General features: G+C 45.1%; 1 protein-coding gene across 1 annotated transcript in view; it reads left to right on the forward strand.

The window, feature by feature from the left end:
- POLR1A (RNA polymerase I subunit A) overlaps positions 1 to 9310 on the forward strand; it is a 65228-nt gene that overhangs the window by 50454 nt on the left and 5464 nt on the right. Inside the window, exons 31-34 of the mRNA XM_019552564.1 lie at positions 2767 to 3054; positions 4055 to 4255; positions 4990 to 5107; positions 5980 to 6144. Coding sequence (XP_019408109.1) covers positions 2767 to 3054; positions 4055 to 4255; positions 4990 to 5107; positions 5980 to 6144 — 772 coding nt within the window. The remainder of the gene's footprint in view (positions 1 to 2766; positions 3055 to 4054; positions 4256 to 4989; positions 5108 to 5979; positions 6145 to 9310) is intronic.

Consider the following 9310-nt stretch of genomic DNA (forward strand, 5'->3'; position numbering starts at 1 on the left):
CCTGTGACATCATAATTATTTGCATTGAGCAGGAGGATGAGCTCCTCCTGCTTATTCCCCAAGCTCCTGGCATTTGTGTACAGGCAGGCAAGTATCCCCTTGGGGGCTCTTGCCTTGCCCACAGATTGTACCAGGGCTGTGGCAGGGGTGGGCTCCCTTAAGTGCCTTGGCCCGCTGGCTTTGCAAGGTTTGCTCAGCGGGCCAGCAGTGGCGGTATTCCCCCTGTCCCCCAACAGGCTTAGTTTAAAGCCTGGTGGAGCAGGTCAGCCAGTCTGGCTGAGAAGAGCTTCCTCCCCAGGGGAGAGAGGTGGAGGCCATCTCTGCCCAGCAGCTCACTGTCTCTCTCACCAAAGAGCAGGCTGTGGTCATGGAAGCCAAAGCCTTCCCGATGACACCCAGCGCCGCAGTCTTTGGATGACTACATGGATCCTCCTCTCCTTCCTCAGGCCATAGCCTGAGACTGGGAGGATCGATGAGAACACCACTTGTGCCCCCAGACCCTTTAGCCCCTCTCGCAAATCCCTGTAGCGACTCACGACCTGGCTGGGAGCACTCCGAGCCGTGTCATTGGTGCCCACATGAATAAGGTGCATGGGATAATGGTCTGTGGGCTAGAGGAGCTCAGGGATCTTCTCCGCAATGTCCCAGATGTGGGCCCCGGGAAGCAGCAGACTTCCCGGGCTAAGGGGTCGGAGCGGCAGATTGCCCCCTCAGTCCCCCTCAGGGTGGAGTCTCCCACAACAAACGCCTTACATTTTGTCTTGGGGAGAGCGGGGGCGGTAGCTGCAGTTGAGCCTGTGTTGCCTGTGGGTGCTGGCAACTCAGCTGGCTCTGCTGGAGCAGTGAGAGATGTGTACCTGTTGCAAAGCTCTGGCGGGGCAGGGGCCTTGGTGCAGCGGGCCTTAGGGCCCTTGACCACCTTGGTCCATGCCCTTTACTGGACAGAGTGGGAGGTCCTGAAGTCCTCCTTTGTCCTGGAGGGAGACGGTGATCTACCCTCCGGCTCCTGGGGGAGAAGGGCCTGGCAGTAGGAGTTGATCTCCTGCTTACAGTCCCTTATGGCACGCAGTCCCTGGACTGTGGCCTGGAGCTCCTCCAGCTGGTGTGCTAGAGACCCCAAAAGGGAGCAGACCGCACACGGGGAGGTGACCATGCTCCCGGCCGCCAGAGCCTGAAAAAGGGGCAGGCAGCCCCCACAGCTGAGAGCCAAGGGCTCCGTCTGCATGGAGGCCAGAGCCATGGGCTCTGTCTGGGTGGCAGTCTCTGAGGTGCCGGGGAGGGGCCGTAGAGCCCAAGGGGACCCTTGGGGTGCGATACGTGTCCGTCTGTATCATGCCTCTGGTAGGCTGGCTATGGCTGGGACTGTCTACCCTGGGGGTTCGCAGGCAGGGTCTCTGGCCTTCCCGCGCACCCTCCTGTGCGAACTTTGTGCTAACTCGTGCCGGCAGGCAAGTGCACCTGTTTGTGCAGCCTGTTTGCGTGGCTCCTGTCGCAACTGCATGATAGACAGATCCCCACCACCTCCTACCCACTGTGTGGCCAGCCTAGCTCCCACCTTTTCTCAACACCGTGTCACGTATGCAACCCATTGTCCTTCCTCCTCCCTCCTCTCCCCCAGCCCGCCTAGCTGGGTTGCCTGTGCTCCTTTTTTTGCTGCAGATGTACCTCAGGCACTCCCCCATCCTGGTCACTAGGGCTGGAGCAGCTGTGGGGAGACAAATGAAAGGAGAGCAGGAGCCCACAGGCTACATACTAACCCTTTAAGTGTCGCTTGCAGCTCATGGGGAGAGAGACTAAGATTGGAACATGCTGACAAATAAGGGGGAGAGAGACTAAGATTGGAACATGCTGACAAATAAGGGGGAGAGAGACTAAGATAGAAAGGGACCTGAAAGATCATCTAGGCTAATTCTGTGTACAGCTGCAGGATGCAAAAAACTGCTAAACTCCCTAGGCAACCCCTGGCATGGATGCTGGAGTGTGACATGCGAAGGCATTTTGCATGTTTTGAGGCAGGTGGTGGGATAGGGGCCGGGACTTCACTGCCACAACATGGATTGGGCCCCTTGTGGCTCCCCTGGCAACTCAACATCTTACAAATCGAGGTTGCGGGTGTTTTGGGCACTCGAGCCAAAAATGTTGCTGACCATGGTATAGCCTGTTCTCTGATTCAGGAATGAGGCTTCTGGTGGGCAAGCTTTATTCTCCCTGTAATTCAGCCAAAACTTAACTTTCTTCTGAATTCTGTCTTGTTGCTTTTACTTATCCTGCTGCAGCACTAAGTACATTTGCTCCTGGGTGATTTGTACTGAATAACCTGTCGTACAGAACATATGATTTTAAAAAGTGGGTGGCCACCATTTTAGCAGAAAGGTGAACAGTCAAAATATAGGGAGTTCCTTTAGCATCTGTCATCAAAACACTGGATTCTCCCCAGGATCCTTGAGGAAACAGCTACCTTTTGCCTGGTTGTATTATGATGTGTTATTTATGCAGCCTGAAGTTTAACTTGGAACATGCTGACAAATCCTTTCAAAACTGCAAAGGAATTGAAACTAAAATAAATCTGTCGTATCACAGTCCTTTTTAAAAAAACAGGTAGACCAGCATTTTTCAGTGAGTTAGAAGTGAGAAAGGTTACACGAGCCTGTCAGGGAGTTCATTTCCACAATGAGGAGTTTGGGGAAATAAAACTGCATACCAAGGGGCTTTGAAGACGTTTGCATTTGGTTGCGGTTATGAGTATGAGCTTGTTTTCTTCTGCAGGTTGATTATGAGAGTGAGGAAGAGGTGAATGAGGAAAACGGTGATGAAAATTCAGAAGATGAAGAAGGTCCCTTGCTTGATGATAAAAGGGCTGAGGAGTCTGAAGAAGGTTCAAATGTATTGTGCCATGAGGATGATTCTCAATTTTCTGCCTCTAGTTCTCTGTCTAAGAAAGAGAAGACACCCAAACAAAATGCATCGGTAGAGCTAAGAGTCAATTCTGTAGTGAGCAGTCATCCCTCCATAGAGAATTACGAATATGATGTAGAAAATGAGCTCTGGTGTGAGGTAAGAGGCTGGTGATGGGAAATATTTTGTGTGAAGATTACAAAATGACAGTGCACAGCTTCCATAATAAATAGTCGTCTTCAGCGAAATGGTGCCATGTTTATGTCAGCATCCCCTTATAATCTGTGCAGATATGATACCTATTGCAGCTCAAAGATGTAAGCAGACTTTCTGCCACAGAATTTTAAATTCTTGGAGACTTTGGGACTTCCTAAAGGTGACTGACAAGTTTTCATTCTTAATTTCACCTTTTGAATTAATAGGCAGCTCTCTAGCTGCTTGACCATATGAGGTGAAAAGGCAAATATGCCACAGCCGACTATCTGGAGGTGCAGTGCAGGAGGACAAGAAATTGGGAAGCAGTAGACTTGTATATGTGCAAAAAGGGAATCCTGCGTAGTAATCTTCCAGAGAACAAAGTAGGATGCATGTCGATTGAGTTGGGAGGAGAGCTAGCTGAATGTTTTTCTTTCCACAAATAGTGAATTGGGCAGAAACTATGAATTTGGGGACTCCGTTGTTATGAAAAAGGTGTAAGGAGGTAGATTTCAGGAATTCCAAAATATCTCAATTGTGACATTTTCCAGAGGAAGTTTTGGCACTTTAAAAAAAAAAAAAAAATGAATCTAGGATGTTAAGGGTTGACTAACCTCCAAAAATATTCCCCAGAATATCTTGTTTCTGGACAAATGAAATGTTTCTTATTAATCAATAATGAAACATTATGATTTTGTTGTACCAAAAAGGGGGGAAAAAAGCATATTTGTTGAACTTGAACTGCATTTCCTTTCAATTTGGCTTGGATTGTATTGTTTCTTCTTTATACTGTTTTTTTGGAAGTGGTATGAGGAGCTGTACATTTCTTAACATATGGAGATTAAGATAAATATATTTGATTCTAGTGACTTTTTACCTTGTGAAAAAATGCCCTAGTGGTTGAAGCAAATGCTAAGCCTTCTTGCCGCCTCACAGCCTGATCTTGTCCTGGTTTCTTTCCTAGGTTTCCCTGAAGCTTCCTCTGATGAAGGCATACTTTGATCTCTCCTCTTTCCTGGAGTCCCTCATGCAAAATACAGTCGTCCATGAGACAAAGGGGATCACGCGGTGTTTCTTAAATGAAAGCACCAACAAGAAAGGAGAGAGAGAGCTTATTTTGAACACCGAGGGAATAAACCTCTCTGAACTGTTTAAATATTCTGATGTATGTATTGTTATCCTTGAGACTTCAATGGTGTAATGTTTGATAGAGGAAAATTGTGGGAGGTGGGAAGCTATTCCTTTCTTGGCCCCCTATGCATATTCAGTTGGAGTTGGGCAACTAGCTCGAGCTAGTTCAAAAAGCTTGCGTGGTGCCTTTCTCAAGTGTACGTTGTCATGTTCCTGTCACTTCAGATGGGCTTTTGTGCAGAAACATGGAATATCATCTTACCAAGATAATGGCAGATTAATCCACACCATGCTTGTAACTGTTTCTGCAGATGTTATTTGAGGGTGTTCTTCCATGTAAATGAATTTCAGTAGTTACAGATGAATAGACTTGTTATGCCATCCAGGCCCTCTCTCCACAAGTACAGGGTTGTTTCAGACAGCATACTCTGTAGTGCTTTGTCTCAGAATTTTAAAAGGCCCGTACATGATTCCACATTTCAATGGGTCTCATAGCCGGGATCTTCCCCTCTTTTTTCTTGCTTAATTTCAGTTCCTTGTTCCTGCTGATATAAATGACACTGCGGTCAGTTGACTTGGGTATAGGATCACTTGCACATTCTTCCCTACAGCTAATGCTGTGCCAGATTCTGTTAACTTCAGCTGAGTTTTATGTTGGGGCTGTTTTGAGATAAAGCAGGAAACAAAGAAACTTTATCTTTGTTTAAGGGAGGTGGGAAAGTACACAACTATAGCACCAACTTCCTTAAATTGGTTTCGTGCCTCCAGGTCTTGGACTTAAGCAGGCTTTATTCCAATGACATTCATGCAATGGCTAAAACTTACGGAATCGAGGCTGCCCTGAGGGTGATTGAAAAGGAAATTAAAGATGTATTTGCCGTGTATGGTAAGATGCTTTTTTTAGATCAACTGTTGTTTGGTTTCATGGTTCATTCGATTTTCATTAAGATGGAAAAATGTACACAGTATTATCTTAAATAGCTTAAAAAAGAGCAGTATACAATACCAAAAGGTACAAGCCACAGTAGTGTATCGAGTGTAAGAGTAGAGATACAATACTGTATTAAATTGAGTTTAAAGAAAGACCATGTCTTACTTTGCACTACAGTCAGTGAAAAGATGGAATGCCAGGTTTTGGATTGCTGGCTGGTGAATAACTTTGCAGTCATTGTTCACCAAGATTCCCATTTCTAGTACTGCTGCACTTTCTTTATAAATGTCAGAGCTGATGAGTATCTGGTAGAGGCTGTGAGCAAGTTTCATCACATTGCACCAATGTTGTGTAGTACATCCAGAGCCATAAAGTCTGCAAGTTCCCCTGCAGGTCCAGAAAGGTCTGAGTTAGCAAAGCCAAATTGACTCTAGTACCCAATTTACCACGTGAGGTACAAAGAGGTTCAACACTGGAGGAGACGGACTTGAAATGAGTTCTCAGATTCTGGCTGAACAAAAATGATGCAGAGATTACTGTTTGTTTTCAGATATACTCCTACTCCAAAAGACTTGGCACACATAGTAAAAGTCGCTCATAACTGAAGCTCTATTGACATTTTTGTTTCTCTGTTAAGATGAGGTCTTGCAGCCTTGATTTGGCAGAGAGTGCGTTTTGCCAGTATGGAAAGGAAGAAGCATGACTTTTGCTAGTGACCTTACTTGTATCAGACCACATTGATTAGACTCTAGAGGTTTACCTTGCTGATGGATCTTTTGGGCCTTAGTCTCTACATGCTCTAATGATCCTTCTTCCTGTGTTGTCAGGTATCGTGGTAAACCCCCGGCACCTTTCTCTTGTGGCAGATTACATGTGTTTTGAAGGTGTTTATAAACCACTGAATCGGTATGGAATACAGTCCAGCTCCTCACCACTGCAGCAGATGACATTTGAAACCAGCTACAAATTCTTAAAGGAAGCAACAATGATGGGTAAATGGTTTTATTTGATTTACAGGTCTGCTGCGTCTGCTTGACTTGGATTCTTATAACTTTTATAGTGGGAGGTGTATAATTGTTTTTAAAAGCTTTAATGGCTAGCACTTTTTAATGAAGCCCTTGTGAAGCTGGCATTCTGTATACGCACACATGTGTATATAGATAGATATAGCTATGTAGAGAGATGCATATAGCTTAAGCATTCATGGGCTGAAGCTCATAAGGGCACCTTATAGACAAATGAAAGGAGCTTTTATACATATCTGTATCTATATAGAGGTCTTTAAACTAGGTTCCATGGGGAATGATGATCAAAACCCTCCAGTGACAAAGTATACAGTCTACAGGGGAAAGGTACTGAAGAAGCAACTTAACTCTAGGAAAGGGCCAGAAATCTACAGCACTGCAACAAGTGGTGCAAAAGGGAAATGAGTAGGTCAAAATGCAAAATATGTCTGATGCATGTATACATATACCAGAAGTGTGGGGAATAAACAAGATGAGCTGGAAGCTGAAGCCTGTGAAAAGGGCTGTAAACTGATTGCTGTTACAGAGAACCGGTGGGGCAGCTGTTACGACTGGAGTGTCAACATCAAGGGTTACACTTTTCTCTCTACCCTATCCTGAAACAAAGGTTACAGTGTTGTCTTGTATGTCAAAAATGCATAAGCTTGCTCCCTGGTTCAGGAGAAGGATGACAGCAAAACAGTGCATTTGGGTGAAGATGAAAGATTCAGCACAGATATAATGGTGGGGATTTATCATAGGCCATCAAATAAGGAAGAGGGCATGCAGGAGGCACACTTCAAGCAGGTGCCAAATCTATCCAAAAGTTATGGGATGGTACTGATGGGAGACTTCAGTTTTCCAGACGTCTGCTGGAAGAAAAAAGCAACCAAACATAAAATGTCAAGCCAGTTCCTGTCTTGTGTGAAGGACAACTCTCTGTTCCAGAAAGTGGAGGGTACAACTAGGGGATCATCTCTTTTGAATCTTGTCTTGAGCAACAGGACAGAATTGGTGGAATATGTGAAGACGTTCAGTAACTTGCGAGGAAACAATCATGGTATGATAGAATTCTGGATCCTGGGATGGGGAGAGCATGAGGTTAGCAAAATTAGGATGCTAGATTTCAAAAAGGTGGATTTCATTTGACTCGAGGAATTAATAGACATGGTGATGTAGAAGAGTAGACTGAAGGCTAAAGACACCCAGGAGGGCTGGGAGCTTTTAAAGGGACCCAACAAGAAACTGTTCTGACACAATGGAAGCGCACAAAGAATGGCAAGAGACCAATGTGGCTTCACAAGGAGCTTCTAAAACACCTCAAATTCAGAGCATACGGGGAATGGGAGAATGGACCAAGGACGCAGATCAGGAAACAGCAAGAATTGCAGGGGCAAAAACAGGAAGGCAAAGAACAAGCTACACCTGGCAAAGGAGGGTAAGGACAACAAGAAGGAGTTCTGTAAGTCTGTTGGCCAGAAAAGGAGGACCAAGGAAGGTGTGGGTCCTCTGTTAACAAATCTTAGAACTCCTAATCAAAGATGCAAAGAAGGCAGATCTATTGAACAGCTACTTTGCCTCAGCCTTCACAAAAAAATTAAGCTGCAGTCATGCACCTAATAAGGATTATTTGGATAAGGAAGGGGACATGCTGAGAGAGGAGATTTTAAAAAAAGAAGACTGTCAGAGAGCTTTTTTTGGGTCTGAATGAATTTGTCAGCAGGGTCAGATGAACTGCATGTGAGAGCCCTTGGCAGTAATCTTCATGAAGTCGTGGGAGACAGGCCGGACACCAACGCAGTGTTTTTCTTTTAAAAAAGGCAAAAGGGAGGACCAGGAGAGCTACAAAATGGTTAGTCTCGCTTCAGTACCTGGGAAGTTACTAGGGCATATCCTAAGGAAGACTACTGCAAGTATCTGGAGGAGGAAAGACTCATCATAAGTAGCCAACATGGATTTTTTGAAAAGCAAATTATGTCAAACAAACTTGTTCTCTCTCTTTGTCAAAGTAACTACTTGGGTGGATGGAGGGAATGCTGTGGATATAGTGTATCTGGACTTCAGCAAGGCTTATGATATGGTCCCGCATTACCTTCTCTTAAACAAATTGGAGAAATGTAGGCTGGATATAACTACTGCAGGGTGAATAGATAACTACAAGCAAAGGGTAATTATTAACAGGTCCATACCAAAATGGCAGGAGGTTTTGAGTGGAGTCCCACAGGATTCTGTCATGGGCCCAGTACTATTCAACGTGTTCATAATTTGGATGCTGGCATAAAAAGCTTCTTGAACAAGTTTGCGGACAATGCAAGGCTGGAAAGGACTGTAAACATGTTGGAGGATATGAGCACAATTCAGAAGGATCTTGACAGTTTGGAAGGTTGAGCTAGAGCCAACAAGGTGAATTTTAATGTGGACAAATACAAGGTACTGCAGGTTGGGAGGAGTATCAAATACACAGTGGGTGACACCTGGCTGGATGGCAATGCTGTGGAAGAGGATTTGGAAGCCTTGGTAGATCATAGACTCAGTAAGAGTCTGCAGTATGATGCAGCCATACAAAAGGTGAAGATGGTTTTGGGAGGCATCAGCAGAAGTATTAGGTGCAAAACATGGGAGGTGATAGTGTCTCTCTACATGGTTAGGTCTTATCTGAAGTAGTATGTGCAGTTCTGGGATCCACATTTTAAAAAGGACATGGAAAAGTTAAGTGAGGGTCCAAAGGCAGGCAACAAAGATGATTAGGTGCTTGGAAGGCAAGTCATAAGAAAAGCTGAAGGAGCAGCTTGCAGAAAAGGCACTTCAGAGGGGACATGATGGCAGTCTTCAAATACTTGAAGGGCTGCCATAAAGAAGAGGGAAAGCACCTTTTCTTTTTTGCTACAGAGAGGAGAGTTTGGGGCAATGGCTTGAAGCAAAGTATGCAGCAAAGTAAGTTTTTAGAGTGGATATCCAGAAAAAATTCTTCATTGTGAGAATTGTGAGGCAGTGGAATAGGTTGCCTAGCAAAGTTGTGGACTCTCCATCACTGGAGGTGTTCAAGAAGAGGTCAGACAGGATTGGTTGGGGATGATCTAGGCATAGCGATGCCTGTGTTATACCATGGGTATTTCCCATGCATCTGAGCTTTGACCATTGCCTGTGCTGCCCT

This window comes from Crocodylus porosus, unplaced genomic scaffold (assembly GCF_001723895.1).
Source record: "Crocodylus porosus isolate Cpor-Errol unplaced genomic scaffold, CroPor_comp1, whole genome shotgun sequence".
NCBI classification, from domain to species: domain Eukaryota; kingdom Metazoa; phylum Chordata; order Crocodylia; family Crocodylidae; genus Crocodylus; species Crocodylus porosus.